The 15558-nt window shown below is 57.5% G+C and overlaps 1 protein-coding gene across 4 annotated transcripts in view; it reads left to right on the top strand.

Moving 5' to 3' along the window:
• Positions 1 to 15558, top strand: part of ITPR3 (inositol 1,4,5-trisphosphate receptor type 3) — a 66812-nt gene that overhangs the window by 37366 nt on the left and 13888 nt on the right. For all 4 annotated transcript variants that reach the window (XM_033864409.2, XM_033864410.2, XM_033864411.2 and 1 more), the window contains 18 exons: positions 368 to 487; positions 883 to 1065; positions 1988 to 2239; positions 2327 to 2471; positions 2982 to 3123; positions 3793 to 3992; positions 5929 to 6058; positions 6582 to 6639; positions 8074 to 8239; positions 9222 to 9386; positions 9463 to 9537; positions 9924 to 10049; positions 10842 to 10964; positions 11047 to 11247; positions 12322 to 12573; positions 12825 to 12950; positions 13061 to 13186; positions 14978 to 15098. In XM_033864409.2, the coding sequence (XP_033720300.1) occupies positions 368 to 487; positions 883 to 1065; positions 1988 to 2239; positions 2327 to 2471; positions 2982 to 3123; positions 3793 to 3992; positions 5929 to 6058; positions 6582 to 6639; positions 8074 to 8239; positions 9222 to 9386; positions 9463 to 9537; positions 9924 to 10049; positions 10842 to 10964; positions 11047 to 11247; positions 12322 to 12573; positions 12825 to 12950; positions 13061 to 13186; positions 14978 to 15098 (2711 nt within the window). The remainder of the gene's footprint in view (positions 1 to 367; positions 488 to 882; positions 1066 to 1987; positions 2240 to 2326; positions 2472 to 2981; positions 3124 to 3792; positions 3993 to 5928; positions 6059 to 6581; positions 6640 to 8073; positions 8240 to 9221; positions 9387 to 9462; positions 9538 to 9923; positions 10050 to 10841; positions 10965 to 11046; positions 11248 to 12321; positions 12574 to 12824; positions 12951 to 13060; positions 13187 to 14977; positions 15099 to 15558) is intronic.

The raw sequence follows: 15558 nt of genomic DNA, 5'->3' as shown, positions 1-15558 counted from the left end.
GCCCAACCTAGCAACAAGGGGGTTGACTCCTGGTAGAGCAGGAGGCCCCCAGACCCTTCTCCAGCGGCCAAGCCAGTGCCTGCATTGGATCAGTTAAATATTTTGAATATCACTCCTTCCTTGTGTCTCCTTTCCTCTGACCCTCTGGACTCCCATCGAGCCCCAGGGTGATGACTGTGGGTCATCCCTCCCCAGGGAGCCGGGAGCCCACATCCCTGTCTACAAGCTTTGAGAAGTTTGCAGGAGCAGCAAACTCCAAGTGCCAGGGAGCTGGTGCTGCCAGCTGGGGAAGGAGCAGGGTGGGCTTTGTCCCCACTGGGGGGCCACCTCTGAGTCCCTCACCCCACCCCTGCTGTCACCACTCCAGGTTCCTGGACTACCTCTCTGACCTGTGTGTGTCCAACCACATCGCCATCCCCGTCACCCAGGAGCTCATCTGCAAGTGTGTGCTGGACCCCAAGAACAGTGACATTCTCATCCAGACCGAGTGAGCCGGCTGCGCTGTCTCCTACCTGCAGCTCACATCCCCCCCACCAGGCCTCCACCCTGCCCGGAACCCCCGCTGCCTTAGAGCTGGGGCCCTGTCTGGGTTCACGCTAGAACCTGCAGGCTCTCTGCAGATACCCAGTACCTGCTGTGTGGCCAGCTCGGAGCTCGGCACTGTGTGGGGGAGGGGATGGGGGCACAGAGGAGAATGAGCCCAGGCCCCTGCCTTCCAGAAGCTCATGGTCTGTCTGGGGTCGCAAGCTGGAGGTGGGTCCCACAGGGGAGGCAGCCTGACTGGCCCTCAGCCCAGCTCTGGGAGGGGAGGTCTGTGTGGCCGGGGGTGCTCGGGCAGGGCTCTGGGCCCCGCTCCCTGTGATGGGTTCCGTCGGTCTGCAGGCTTCGGCCCGTGAAGGAGATGGCGCAGTCCCTTGAGTACCTGAGCATCGAGTACTCAGAGGAGGAAGTGTGGCTCATGTGGACCGACAAGAACAACGAGCACCATGAGAAGAGCATCAGGCAGCTGGCCCAGGAGGCGCGGGCCGGCAACGCCCACGATGAGAACGTGCTCAGCTACTACAGGTGCCTCATGCTCCTCCCAGGGGGCCTCGCCAGGCCCTGCCCCGGGACGAGCCCCAGCAGCTTCGCGGGGGCTCCTGCCTCTGCCTTCACCAGGGAGGCTAAGTGATGGGTGACTGGGCGGCCCGAGGAGCACTGGGTGGCCTGAGGCCGGGCTCAGCACAGTGGTGAGGCCTGAAACAAACCCACACCTGTCCCCATACATTCGTATTTAAAAAATAAGAATACTAGATAACACTCATCAAGGGCTCACTGTCTCCTGGGCACTGGTCAAAACACTCACCCAATCACTCATTTCAGCCTCACGACAACCCTGTGAAGTAGAGACTATCATTACTCGCATTATAAAGTTGGGGAGACAGGCACAGAGAGGTAAAGGAACTTGCCCAAGGTGACACAGCTGTAAACAGGGAGCCACGATCCAAACCCAGGCTGCCTGGCCATGGAGCCTGGGGTAGGTAATGCAGGCCTCCGAGGAGGAGGCAGAGGGCATGACTTGGTGCAGAACAAAGCTTCCTACAGCCTTCATTTCTATAGCTCTTCCACCCTGGTCTTGCACCCTCCCCTCCTCTGTCTCCCAGTCTTGCCCTCAACCCCCTGCCCGAGCAGGGTTCCTCTTACCGAGCTCTCCTCCCTTCCCCCTCCCAGCCTTTCTCTGTGCCATCCCTCTTCCCATGAAGACCTGTCCTGGCTGAGCCAGAAGCACCTTCTTCCTTAGCAAAGAGGGGAGATTTGCTATTACTCAATCCCAGACTGTGTTTCTGTCCACTTGGCTTGCTCAGAATTGGGTTCTGTTACGGTGGCTGGTGCGTGGTTTAACCTAAGTCCCTTTGCCACTTTCTCAAGTCCTCAGCAGGCCCAGGCCTGTGCCAGCAGCCCTTGCGAGCCCACCTGCCACGTCCTCACCGTCCTCCCTGTCCCGCAGGTACCAGCTGAAGCTCTTTGCCCGCATGTGCCTGGACCGGCAGTACCTGGCCATCGATGAGATCTCTCAGCAGCTGGGCGTTGACCTCATCTTCCTGTGCATGGCGGACGAGATGCTGCCCTTTGACCTGCGTGCCTCCTTCTGCCACCTGATGCTGCATGTGCACGTGGACCGTGACCCCCAGGAACTGGTCACGCCCGTCAAGTTCGCCCGCCTCTGGACTGAGATCCCCACGGCTATCACCATCAAGGAGTGAGCTGGGTGGAGGAGGGTGGGCAGGGTTCGGCGGGAGGGGGAGGATCTCAGGGGACCCTCATGCCTCGCTGCCTCCACCCCCAGCTATGATTCCAACCTCAACGCCTCCCGAGATGACAAGAAGAACAAGTTTGCTAGCACCATGGAGTTCGTGGAGGACTACCTCAACAACGTGGTCAGCGAGGCCGTGCCCTTCGCCAATGAGGAGAAGAACAAGCTCACCTTTGAGGTGGGCTGGGGTCAGCAGCACGCTGGCTTGCCCCCTCCTGGGTCTTGGTCACTCCCCAGGGTAGGGTGTGGGATATACGACCTCACTTCCCTCAGTGCCCCCGCCACTGCAGGGAGACCTCATAGATCGCTGGGAGGGAGGCTTCTCTCCTGACGCCCCGGAGAGGGCTGCCTCCCCCTCGTCCACTCACCACATCAGCCCAGGGCTGGGTCACGGGCCCCTGGCAGGAGCCACCCGCCACTTCTTGCATTTCTGCCCTGTCCTCCCCACAGTGGCCTCCTCTGCAGGCCTCTCTTCCTCGGTAACCCTCTGGGGTCAGGCTGCCCTTGTCTGGGACTCTTTGGTTCCGTGTCCATGCAGCCTTGACATCCTAGAGCCTTTCCCGAGGAATCTGTCCCTCATTATACTCCCTGGGCTGGCCTCACCCACAAGACCACGCCCTTCATGAGGCCCCACCCACCACACTTTGGCCCCACCCACACTCACCTCGGCCCCACCCCCTCTCCGCAGGTGGTCAGCCTGGCGCACAACCTCATCTACTTCGGCTTCTACAGCTTCAGCGAGCTGCTGCGGCTCACACGCACTCTGCTGGGCATCATCGACTGCGTGCAGGGCCCCCCAGCCATGCTGCAAGTCTATGAGGACCCAGGCGGTGAGGCTTTGCTCCGTCGGGCCATCCGCTACCCACCCTAGTGTTTCTCAGTCTCCTTTTACCTTTCCCATCGACCCTCCTGTGCCTCCTGCCTCCTGGCTCTTCTGCCAGTGAGTGTCTTAAGCCCCAGTCTCCTCCAGCCTTGGCTGGACCAGAGAGGCCCCCTGCCTAGGCACTGTGGAGACCCTGGGGTCTGGGCGAGTTGCCTTCCTACATAGCCTGGTCTTGAGGGAGATAATGACACCCTGCAGGGGAGCTCCCAGTCAGATGGGGGGACACACCCTGCTATCAAGAGGAAACAGCCCAGCCGTCAGGGACACCCACTGGTGGCGAAAAATCATTCAAACAAAAAGTGCACGGAGGCTGACCCCTGGCCTTTAGTGCTCTCCACACAGTGTCCCCTGAGTCCCCCGTGCTCTGTAACAGCTCTCGTGATTTCCCACATGAGAATTCTCACTGATCTCCCCACACAGTTCACCTTTGCCCTGGCCCTCCCTTCTTTTCCCAGCTTTGGCTGAAAGCTCACCTCCCCCAGGAAGTCTTCCTGGGGTGGAGGAAGCCCTGCCCCTTCCTTAGGGTGGCTTTGCCCTGCAGCTGAGAGAGACAGAGTCAGACCAGGTGCTCCTGCCGTGTGTCCTCTGTGACCCCCTCCTGCTCGCCGCTCTGCAGGCAAGAACGTGCGGCGGTCCATCCAGGGAGTGGGGCACATGATGTCCACCATGGTGCTGAACCGCAAGCAGTCTGTCTTTGGCGCCCCCAGCCTGCCTGCCGGCGCCGGTGCCCCTGAGCCGCTGGACAGAAGCAAGTTTGAGGAGAATGAGAACATTGTGGTGATGGAGACCAAACTGAAGATTCTGGAAATCTTGCAGGTGGCTGGGCCAGGAGCGTGGCGGGAGGTGTTAGGAACAGGGCAGGAGAACGGGGGGCAGGTATGAGGAGGTTGGTGAGGTGAACCCCCCTCAGTTCATAGTATCTAGTGCTGGGAGGCTCCACGATGAGCCGTCTAGCCCAGTGGGTAGCCCAGTGGGTCTCAGAGTGTGGTCCTCCGACCAGGAGCATCAGCCTCACCTGGGAACTTAGAAATGCAGGTTCTTGGGCCCCACCTGGGACTTACGGATCAGAGACACTGGAGGTGGGGCCTGTTGTCTGTGCGGTAACAAGCCCTCCTAGTGGTTCTGGTGCGCGCTGTCCCCTCATTGTCCAGATGAGGGAAGGGAAAGCGGGGAGGGGACTCTTCTGCAGTCACACAGGTTTTGAAGCAGAGCTAGAGATTTGAGAGCTTGTTTCCTGGTGGGGTGGACACAGTCATCCTTCTTCTGGGTGTCTTCTGGGTCTGAGACTCCTCAGCAGCACTTGGGGAAGGGGCTTTATAGGGTCCTGAGAAGGGATAAGGACCCTTTGCTTTTGCTGTGCTTCCACCAGAGGATGGGAAGGGTAATGCAGTGATGTCCCTGGGGACCCAGTCTGGGCAGGGTCTGTTTAGGGGAGTCAGAAGAGGGGACTTCTAACTCATTCTGGGGGCTGGGGGCTTCCAGATCTGAGTCCTGGGTGTGGCCAGAGGCTCTGTGCCCCATGATGACAGAGGATAGAGGTCAGTCAGGGGTGTCTGCAAACCCTGTGTCCTCACCCCCCACCCCGCCTCTCCTGCTCCCCCATAGTCCTTGGTTCCCTCCTACTTCCAGGAACCCCAGGGTCTGTTTGGCAGAGAAGGATAGGAGGACAAGAGTCGGCCTTTGGACCTGGGGAGCTGCCTTCCCATCCCTGTTAGCGTCCAGCCTGGGAAAGAGGGACTGAGTGGGCTGTGACGGGGGGCGGTCTCTGCCTCATTCTGAGAGGAGGTACCATTCACCATCACTGAGGCAGGAGCTGGGGAGAGGGCGCCCTGGACCTCCCTGGGAAGAGGAGTCCTTATTTATTTATTTATTTTTATTGAAGTATAGTTGATTTACAACATTGTGTTAGATTTCTGCTGTATAGCAAGTGATTCAGTTATACATATATCCACATGCTTTTAAATATTCTTTTCTATTATGGTTTTTCACAGGGTACTGAATATAGTTCCCCGTGCTAAACAGTAGGACCTTGTTCTTTATCCATCCTGTATGTAATAGTTTATGTCTGCTCATCCCAAACTCCCAATCCTTCCCTCCCGCACACCCCTGTTTCCCTTGACAACCACAAGTCTGTTCTCCGTGTCTGTGAGTGTGCTTCTGTTTCGTAGGTAGGTTCATTTGTGTTGTACATTAGATTCCACATATACGTAATATTGTATGGTATTTGTCTTTCTCTGTTTGACTTACTTCACTTAGTATGATAATCTCCAGGTCCATCCATGTTGCTGCAAATGACATTATTTCGTTCTTTTTAATGGCTGACTTATATTCCATCGTGTATATGTACCACATCTTCATTATCCATTCCTCTGTCAATGGCCATTTAGGTTGTTTCCATGTCTTGGCTGTTGTGAATAGTACTGCTATGAACATAGGGGAACAGGTATCTTTTTGAATTATATTTTTGTCCAGATAATATGCCAGGAGTGGGATTGCTGGGTCATACTGCAGCTCCATTTTTAGTTTTTTGAGGAACCTCCATACTGTTTTCCACGGTGGCTGCACCAGCATGCCTTCCCTGGGTAGGGGAGTCTTGATGTTGTTGGTTGTGTTGTCCCATAGGGTCCTGAACATCAATGCTGAGCCTCCGGAGTGCTGGAACTCGTTCAGGGTGGCCCCTCACTCTTCCTGGAGCGAGATTGGCCTCCTGACCTCAGACCGGTCCTCACCCCATCCTCTCCTCCTTCTCCAGTTCATCCTCAATGTCCGCCTGGATTACCGCATCTCATACCTGCTGTCCGTCTTCAAGAAGGAGTTTGTGGAGGTGTTTCCCATGCAGGACAACGGGGCTGATGGCACAGCCCCAGCCTTCGACTCCGCCAGTGAGCCCCCACCCTTCCCTTCATCCTGACTTCATGCCGAGGCTGTGTGACTCGCCCAGGGGTACACAGCCGTGGGCTGCGGCCTGGGGTCACTTCAGGCCAGCTCCCCAGCCTTGCCCCCATTTCCCAGTCTGCAAGGGCCTTTCCTCTCCATTGTCTCATTTAATTGCCCCAATGAGGGCACGGGGCAGGGGTCATCCCCTCCATTTCCTAAATGGGGAAACTGAGGCCCACAGCGGGGCAGGGACTTGCCCAAGGCCACAGTTGGTCACAGGCTGAGCCGGACCAGCACCCCCAGCCCAGAGCTCTGCTCGCCCCGGCAGGGCAGGGTGGCTGATCTGGTCCCTGCCACGGTTGGTTCCACCTCTGCCGCCAGAAGAGTCAGGCAGAGGGGCTGCCAACCAGCCAGTGTGGGGAAGGGGGTGGTTTGGGCGTCTCCCTGCCCCCTCTCCCCAGTGCTCCCCATCTTTCCTGGACATGGACCAGCCACTTGCCTTCATCTGCGCCCTCTTGCTCCCCACAGCCGCCAACATGAACCTGGACCGCATCGGGGAGCAGGCGGAGGCCATGTTTGGAGTGGGGTGAGGCCAGGGTTGAGGCTGGGGGTTGTGGATGGGGTTGGGTGGGTGATGCGGACACAGGCTTGAGACCCCTCCCCCCTCGGTTAATCCTCCTGCAGACCCTTACCAGGCTCTGGGGTGGGGGTGCCCCGGCTTTGCACTCTGCCCCTCCCTTGCCTGCCCAGGCCCAGTGATATCGGGACCACTTGGGCCCCACTGTCATCCTGGTCATCCCCCTGCCTCCCCTCAGGGCAGTTGTGCCTTTGTGTGTCAGGACTTGGGCCAGGTGGCTGGAGGGATGTCCCTGTGTCCCACAGCAGGGAGGGCAGCCTGCTCTTCAGAGGGCTGGAGCAGGGTGGGGAGGGTCACCCCAGGAGCTGGGGGCTCTTAACTATTTCTGTGCCATGCCTTTGGCGTCTGGTGAAGGCTTTGGCTCCCTTCTCAGAATGGCGTTTTTATTTTTTATTTATTTATTTATTTTTGCCGTATGCGGGCTTCTCACTGTTGTGGCCTCTCCCGTTGCGGAGCACAGGCTCCGGACGCGCAGGCTCAGCGGCCATGGCTCACGGGCCCAGCCGCTCCGCGGCATGTGGAATCTTCCCGGACCGGGGCACGAACCTGTGTCCCCTGCATCGGCAGGCAGACTCTCAACCACTGCGCCACGAGGGAAGCCCTTTTTAAAATTTTTTTTTATTTTTGACTGTGCCGTGCGGGATCCTAATTTTCCGACCAGGGATTGAATCCGGGCCCACGGCAGTGAAAGCGCTGAGTCCTAACCACTGGACTACCAGGGAATTCCCAGAATGGCGTTTTTAAATTCATAAAATAGTGCACACAAAATTACAAAGGAAACCAATGGCATTGAGATGCAGTTATCAAAATACTGGAGAAAACAAATTTGAAGTGACAGTTATATACGTGTGCCTCTCTATTAGCACATTAAATAACAGTCTGTGCCTGGGGTGTAATTAGTACCATTACTCTGAAGTCTTGATGACTGTAAATGATATTTTGCAAATTTCTATAGCAACTCTTAGGTGATGGGAAAACATCTGTGATTTTTTTATTGGTGACAAAGTCACAGGTACCGCTAATTTTTTCTCACTGAAGGAAATGCTACGTTTTGGTGAGAGGTTGGTGAAAAGAAAGATGGATGTTTCCCCCCACCTCTGTTCACAGCCCCAGCCTCTAGCCATGAATCCCTTGGGGGTGTCTGTGGGTCCCCTGTGAAGAGTCCCTGCCTCAGCTGTTGTGTGGGACCTCAGGGGACACAGGGATCCCTGGGGTGCTCAGGGTGACAGCTGTTTGCAAAGTGAGGAGGAAACATCAATATTTTTAGCCAGCGTGACATGGGGCACCACGGCTACCTAATGGGTGGCAGGGAGCCTGCTTGTCCCCTGGGCCCCAGGAAGGCGCTGGCCGTGCCCCCCATCACCCTCCTCCCCACCCCCCCAGGAGGACGAGCAGCATGCTGGAGGTGGACGACGAGGGTGGCCGCATGTTCCTGCGCGTGCTCATCCACCTCACCATGCACGACTACGCGCCCCTGGTCTCGGGGGCCCTGCAGCTGCTCTTCAAGCACTTCAGCCAGCGCCAGGAGGCCATGCACACCTTCGAGCAGGTGCTGGCTCCCCTGCCAGAGCGCCCGGCCCTTGGGGAGCGGGAGGAAGGCCCGAGGGGGCTTCTCGGGAGCCAGCAGGCACCGAGCAGGTGGGCTGCAGACTGGACGCTAGGCGGGGATGCCAGGATGGAGCAGCTCACAGCCCCGGGGCAGCTCGAGATGCCTCCCTGGGGTGTTTGGCCTTGCCGAGCCCCTTAGAGGGGGAGCTGCGTCTTGGCCACCTCGGTCTCCTCTTAGCCTGGCTCCAGGCCTGTCATGTCTTATGAGGTGGACAGCACTTTACAGACGGCACCCTCTATCACGTGCACCTTTGCTAATAAGTGCTTTGAATCATGCCTAGTGCGCACTCAGCCTTCACCAAGGGGACTGGCTTTGTCACTGTGATGTCATGTGGTCTCGACCGCTCCCTGTGAGAGGGGAGTGGTATTTAATGAGCGAGCGCCGTGTACCAGGCACTGAGCACTGGGCTTACATTCATGTAATTCTCCAAGCAGCCCCGACAGCGTGGTTTCTACTCTCATTCCTGTTTTACAGGTGGGAGAAATTGAGGCCCAGGGGGCTTTAGCTTTCTTCCCTTACCCACTGACCCAGAGCGGATAAGGCGGGATAGGAGTCAGGGTTCAGTTCCCGGCATTCAGTGATGTCAGTATGCCTTACCCGGCCCTGTTCAGGTTTTGCGTGAACAACTGACAGGCCACAGCAGCACGTGACACGAGTCAGTGAATAACTGAAGCCAGCTGATGACGCAGCTCATGACCGGGGGTGCAGGGAAGCCTGTGGCCATCAGGGAAGGCTTCCTGGAAGCAGTGGACTTAGAACAGAGTCATAAATTCCGAGTAGGATCTAGCTCGGTGGAGAGGAGCAGTTGTAGAGTGGAGATGCCGGGAGCAGAGAGGCCGGGATAGTGCAGCGCCGGGAGTCTCTATGAGGCAATGGACCTGGGGGTGCTCTCTCACCAGGCACGCCTGTCCTTGACCTTCAGGTGCAGCTGCTGATCTCAGCCCAAGACGTGGAGAACTATAAGGTGATCAAGTCGGAGCTGGACCGGCTGCGGACCATGGTGGAGAAGTCAGAGCTGTGGGTGGACAAGAAGGGCAGCGGCAAGGGCGAGGAGGTGGAGGCAGGCGCCGCCAAAGACAAGAAGGAGGTGTGCGGGGTGCGGGAGTGGGGGCAGGGCCCCCGCGAGGGCTGGGCCTGGCTGACCCCGCTCCCTGTGCCCCCAGCGGCCCGCGGACGAGGAGGGCTTTCTGCACCCACCTGGGGAGAAGAGCAGCGAGAACTACCAGATCGTCAAGGGCGTGAGTGGCCGGGTCCTTGGGCGTGGGTCTGCGGGCCGGCCTCTTCCGCCTCCGCTCCCCGCCGCCTTGGAAGATATCCTCCAGCTTTCCTTGAGTGTTGAAAACAACTCTGCCAAGGTCCAGATGGAATTATTTTAAAGCCGAAGGAACTTAATGAAATTCCATCTTACAGTCATGTTGTTGTGTTAGCTTTGATGGGTGGGATTGGGCTTTTAGTTCTTTCCTGCCTTGCTGCAGGGATCTGATTCAGCGGCCGTGGCCTCCTTCCCGCTTCCTGTCCCTGGTGTGAGCTGGGGCTTGGCTGTGGCCGGCTGAGGGGTGGGTCGGGCAGAGGGGAAGCTTGAGGAAGTGGGAAGGGGCCCTGGGCTCACCCTCCCCTCCCCCAGATCCTGGAGCGGCTGAACAAGATGTGCGGCGTCGGGGAGCAGATGAGGAAGAAACAGCAGCGGCTGCTCAAGAACATGGATGCCCACAAGGTCATGCTGGACCTGCTGCAGATCCCCTATGACAAGGTGACACCCGACTTCTGACCTCTGACTCCCCGGGGCAGCTTCACCCTGAACCCTGACCCAACCCAAACCACACACTAACCCCTGATGCTGACCTAACCCGGCCTCACCCTGACCTTTTACCTTGGCCTGCCCCACATACCTTGACCCCTGAATCCAATCTTAGTGTCATCTTGACCCTTGACCTTCCACCCCTCATCCTGATCCACTTTGACCTTGAGTTGACTCCAGTCTCACCCTGATTCTTGACTCTGACCCCAGCTTCTGTTTCCCTCTCTGGTCTAATCCTCATCCTCTCAGCATCATTTTAACCTTTGACCCTCAACTTCCTTACCCTGACCTATGTTAACCCTAATCTGACTCCAGTCTCTCCTTGGCCCATGACTTGGATTCTGTACCCCAGCCTCACCCTGACCTCTTACCCTGACTGTCCCCATGCCCACCCTGGCCCGTAACTGCAGACATGGCCTCATCTCCACCACGGACCCCTCCCCTTGACTGATCTTGATGTTGATATTTCTCCAGCTTCACCCCACTCTTGACCCTGACACCCCCTCAGTGTTCACCTGATCCCGACCCATTAGCCTTGCTCCCCGACTCCGGCCTCATCTCAGCCTCTGACCCTCAGTCCCTCACACGTTTCCATATCCTGACCCACCTTGAACCTGGCCACCTTGGGGTCCCAATCCTGAGCCCTGACCCACCCCCACACCCGTCTGCGCTCTGGCCCCAGACCCGGCCCGGCCTTCACCCTGTGGTGGTCCCAGCACCCTCTCCCCTCCTGTCTGCGTCCAGGGCGATGCCAAGATGATGGAGATCCTGCGCTACACACACCAGTTCCTGCAGAAGTTCTGCGCTGGGAACACCGGCAACCAGGCCCTGCTGCACAAGCACCTGCACCTCTTCCTCACGCCAGGGGTGAGGGCGCGGGGCCCGGGGCTCCGGGGCAGGGCTGGGCTGCGGGATCCCCCTCTCTGACGGACGTCCTGCCCCCCTGCAGCTGCTGGAGGCGGAGACCATGCAGCACATCTTCCTGAACAACTATCAGCTGTGCTCTGAGATCGGCGAGCCCGTGTTGCAGCACTTCGTGCACCTGCTGGCCACCCACGGGCGCCACGTGCAGTACCTGGACTTCCTGCACACCGTCATCAAGGCCGAGGGCAAGTACGTCAAGAAGTGCCAGGACATGATCATGACCGAGGTGAGGGCGGCCGAGGGGTGCTCGGGGAACTCGGGCAGCGGGCAGGCAGGACCCAGACTTGGAGGAGTCAGACAGTGGGTCATAGAGAGGCCTTCGGGTGCTGGGCTGTGGAGGGGACTTGGGGGAGAATTGAGGACACAGAGGCTGGTCTAGCAGAACTTGGGCTGCGGCCTAACAGGACTCAAGCAAGGCCCAGGAGAAATTAGGCGCCTTGTAGAACTCAGATAACGGGCCTGAGAGAACTCATTCCTTCATTTATCATTTATTGTCGTTTATCATTTGTTGTCGTTTATTTACAAATCATGAGGCACCTGCTATGTACCAAGGACCAAGTATCCTTGGGGAAAATCAGTCAAATGAAAGCCCCGAGGGCAGTGTGCCGGGGGCACAGGGATCACAGCTTTTGTGCTCATTGCTGGGCCCCAGGGTCTGGCACATAGTAGGTACTCAGCAAACAAGGGGTGAAGGGCTGAATCTAAATCTGGAACAGACATGCTCTCTGCTCTGGAGCACCTCAGAGTGGGGAGGAGCAGGGAGAGAAAGGAGCAAACACTCAAGTGAGATGAGGGACTTACCAATGAGACGTCGTGTCTGGAAGTGCTGTGCGGTGTCAATTATTAATTGCTATTATTAAATTACCGTGACTAACCTAATCGCCGACACCAGAGGGATGCAGTGTATGCTCCTCGAGGGTTTAAATTACAGCTATGGGAGCACAGGGGAGAGAGAGGGTGAGCCGGGAGAGGGGGGGATTACAAAGGACTTCCTGGAGGAGGCGCCTCTGAGACAAGCCCAAGTGGGATTTCTTTCCTTAGAGGAGGGGGGACTTCCTGAGTCTGGGGTTCGGTATCCTAGCTAACAGCAGAGGGCCTGAGACATCGGGCAGCGGGCAGGGATGTCCCAAGGGTCAGGGAACCCCAGAAACTCAAGCACGGGAGGGTTTTCCTAAGTGTCGGGTGAGGGCTGGAATCAGAGTCCCAGAGTCCCAGTCTCTCCCTGGGAAGCACAGGAGAGGGCTGGGGCCCCAAGCCTGCTGGACTGAGGGGGTCTGATGTGCCCCCTTCCCACCCACAGCTGACCAACGCAGGTGACGACGTGGTCGTGTTTTACAACGACAAGGCCTCGCTGGCCCACCTGCTAGACATGATGAAGACTGCCCGGGACGGCGTGGAGGACCACAGCCCCCTCATGTACCACATTTCCCTGGTGGACCTGCTGGCCGCCTGCGCCGAGGGCAAGAACGTCTACACCGAGATCAAGTGCACGTCCCTGCTGCCCCTGGAGGATGTAGTGTCTGTGGTGACACACGAGGACTGCATCACCGAGGTGGGGCCTGTGTGCACATGGGGATCCCGGAGGGCTGGGGGAGGGTGCGGGGGTGGGGAGCCAGCCCCTCAGCCCTGCTGGGTGGGGCAGGGGGAGGGAGGGAGGGAAAGTGGGGGAAGTAGACAGGGCTTGGGAGGTGGGGAGGTGGTGGGAACTCGGGCAGAGGAGCAAGGGGAGGGTCGGGAAGAATCAGGGAAGCGCAGAGAGGAAGACCCGGCTCGTGCCCTGACCTCCCGGCCCCGCCTGCCCAGGTGAAAATGGCCTACGTGAACTTTGTGAACCACTGCTACGTGGACACGGAGGTGGAGATGAAGGAGATCTATACCAGCAACCACATCTGGACACTCTTTGAGAACTTCACCCTGGACATGGCTCGGGTCCGTGCCTGTCGGGGTGTGGGCTGGCAGACAGACCATGGCGGGGGGCCAGCGGTCTTCCAGGGGGTGGGAGTGGAGGGGCCCCCAGGCATCAGCCTCTCCTACCCCAGGTCTGCAGTAAGCGTGAGAAGCGCCTGTCTGACCCCACCCTGGAGAAGTATGTGCTGACCGTCGTGCTGGACACCATCAACGCCTTCTTCAGCTCCCCGTTCTCTGAGAACAGCACCTCCCTGCAGGTGAGCTCCAGCTGCTGGCGGCTTCTGTGTGGGCAGGGGTGGGGCGGGAGTCAGAATATATATATTCGTATTTGCTTGTAGCTTATAAAGATACAGCAGAAGAATATAAACCTGTATTAGTTATCAATGCTGTGTAGCAAATTATCCCCAAATATAGCAGTTTAAAACCACAAACGTTTATTATCTCACAGTTTCCGTGGGTTGGGAATTACAGGGGAAATTACCATAGAACAGGAATTCCTAAATTCACTTGGTACGATGGGTCCCAGGGTAGCCGGGGACACCTGGCAGCCCTTATGCACTGAAGACAACGTGTGGCGATTACTGCAGTGGATGGCAGAGCCGAAGCAGGAGAATCTGACGCGCAGAATCATCAGTGTTGGCTAGCTGGTCGTGGTGTCCCTAGAACTGAAAGAGGTAGACAGTCTTCTTAAAGCCTTTCTTATCCATAGAGGCAGAAGAGCTCTAGGCTGTGAACGGGTGTTGGACTTGAATCCCTGAGAGTCACAGCCCCTCAATCCCCAAATTCCCAGACTTGAGCCAGGTCACAGCCCAGAGCCCCTTGAAAGGAAGAGACCCAGGTTCCCTTGAGGAAGGACCCTGCTACACCACCTAATTCATAAAGAAACACTGGAAGGACACACAAGAAACCAATCAAAGGGCTGCCTATAGGTAGAGGGACTGAGGGTGGAGCGGGGATAGTGCTTCTGAGCGAAAAAAACACTGGGTCCCGCCCTCCCAGCCAGGATGGGCTTGTTTTGAAACATATGTGTTTGGGCCCTGGGACCCCTTTGGGACTCTGGTGATGTGTATCAGCTTTCCCCACCTCTCATTAGCCACAGGGTAGAGCATGGGAGAATGGGGGTGACGGGGTCAAGACTTCTTTTTTTTTTAAGATTTTATTATTTATTTATTTATTTATTGGCTGTGTTGGGTCTTAGTTGCGGCCCTTGGGATCTTCTTTGAGGCGTGTAGGATTTTTCGTGGTGGCGCGCGGGCTTCTCTCTAGTTGTGGAGTGCAGGTTTTCCCTTCTCTAGTTGTGGCGCGCAGGTTCCAGAGCACGTGGGCCCTGTAGTTTGTGGCACGCAGTCTTTCTAGTTGAGGTACATGAGCTCAGTAGTTGTGGCGCGAGGGCTTAGTTGCCCTGAAGCACATGGGATCTTAGTTCCCTGACCAGGGATCGAACCTGCGTCCCCTGCCTTGTAAGGCAGATTCTTTCCACTGGACCACCAGGGAAGTCCCAAGACTTCTTTATTATTAATTATTTTTTTTGCGGTACGTGGGCCTCTCACTGTTGTGGCCTCTCCCGTTGCGGAGCACAGGCTCCGGACGGCATGTGGGATCTTCCCGGACCGGGGCACGAACCCGTGTCCCCTGCATCGGCAGGCGGACTCTCAACCACTGCGCCACCAGGGAGGTCCCCAAGACTTCTTGAAGTATTCTTTCTTATAACCTTTTGGTTTTTGAACCATGTAAATATATCCCCTTTCCACAATATTAATTTATCTGAAATTTTTTTAAAGGAAGAAAAGGGTCAGCAATAGGGTTATAAGCCCCAGGCCTGGACCTTGGGGAGTTCTCACAGGGCTGCCACGTATAGTTGCGCAGGTTGTGCACTGCTGAGAGGAAAGGAGGTGCCTTTTTCCAACTGGCACAAAAGCCCATGGTAGCTATTGGAGGCCTTATCCCTCCGCCCACGCCCAGACTCAGTAGGCTCTGGTCACCAGCCTGGGGCCGCCCAGGGTGGAGTGTGGGCCGGGCTGCGGCAGCAGGCACGTTGCCTCTTGCAGACACACCAGACGATCGTGGTGCAGCTGCTGCAGTCCACCACACGGCTGCTTGAGTGTCCGTGGCTGCAGCAGCAGCACAAGGGTTCCGTGGAGGCCTGCATCCGGACCCTCGCCATGGTGGGTGAGTGTGCTGGGGCACTGGCCAGCCCCTCCCCTCCCCTTCTCTCTCCTCCCTCGGGATGCCCGCCCTCAAAGTAAACACCTTATCCCGAAGCTCGCCCATCAGCTGCTCCTAGGTGGTGCTCAGTAAGTCCTTCTTGGTGTCTAACTGGCGTCTTGGCAATTGAGAAAGGCTGTTTTCTCCTCTGAGGCAGTTCCCTGGAGGAGAGTGCTGGGTGACATCCCCCGAGCAGAGTTTCTTGGGCTTACAGATGGTCTCAGGCAGGAGGGAGAGTTAGGGAAGGGGAGGGGGGAGGCGGGAGAGTGGAGGGGTGAGGGGTCAGAGTGGAGCCAGGCTGGAAACGAAGAGGCAAAAATTCCCTCTTTTTACCCTAAAAAGGGAAGAGGGCACCTCAGTTCAAGTGGGGGCCAGGGTGGGGGCCCCTGCACCCCAGGCCCCGTCCCCCAGTGCCACAGACCCT

Source organism: Tursiops truncatus, chromosome 10 (genome assembly GCF_011762595.2).
Source record: "Tursiops truncatus isolate mTurTru1 chromosome 10, mTurTru1.mat.Y, whole genome shotgun sequence".
In the NCBI taxonomy this organism is placed as follows: Eukaryota; Metazoa; Chordata; class Mammalia; order Artiodactyla; family Delphinidae; genus Tursiops; species Tursiops truncatus.
The sequence above is the reverse complement of the archived record's forward strand: the minus strand, read 5'-3'. Positions and strand labels throughout refer to the sequence as shown.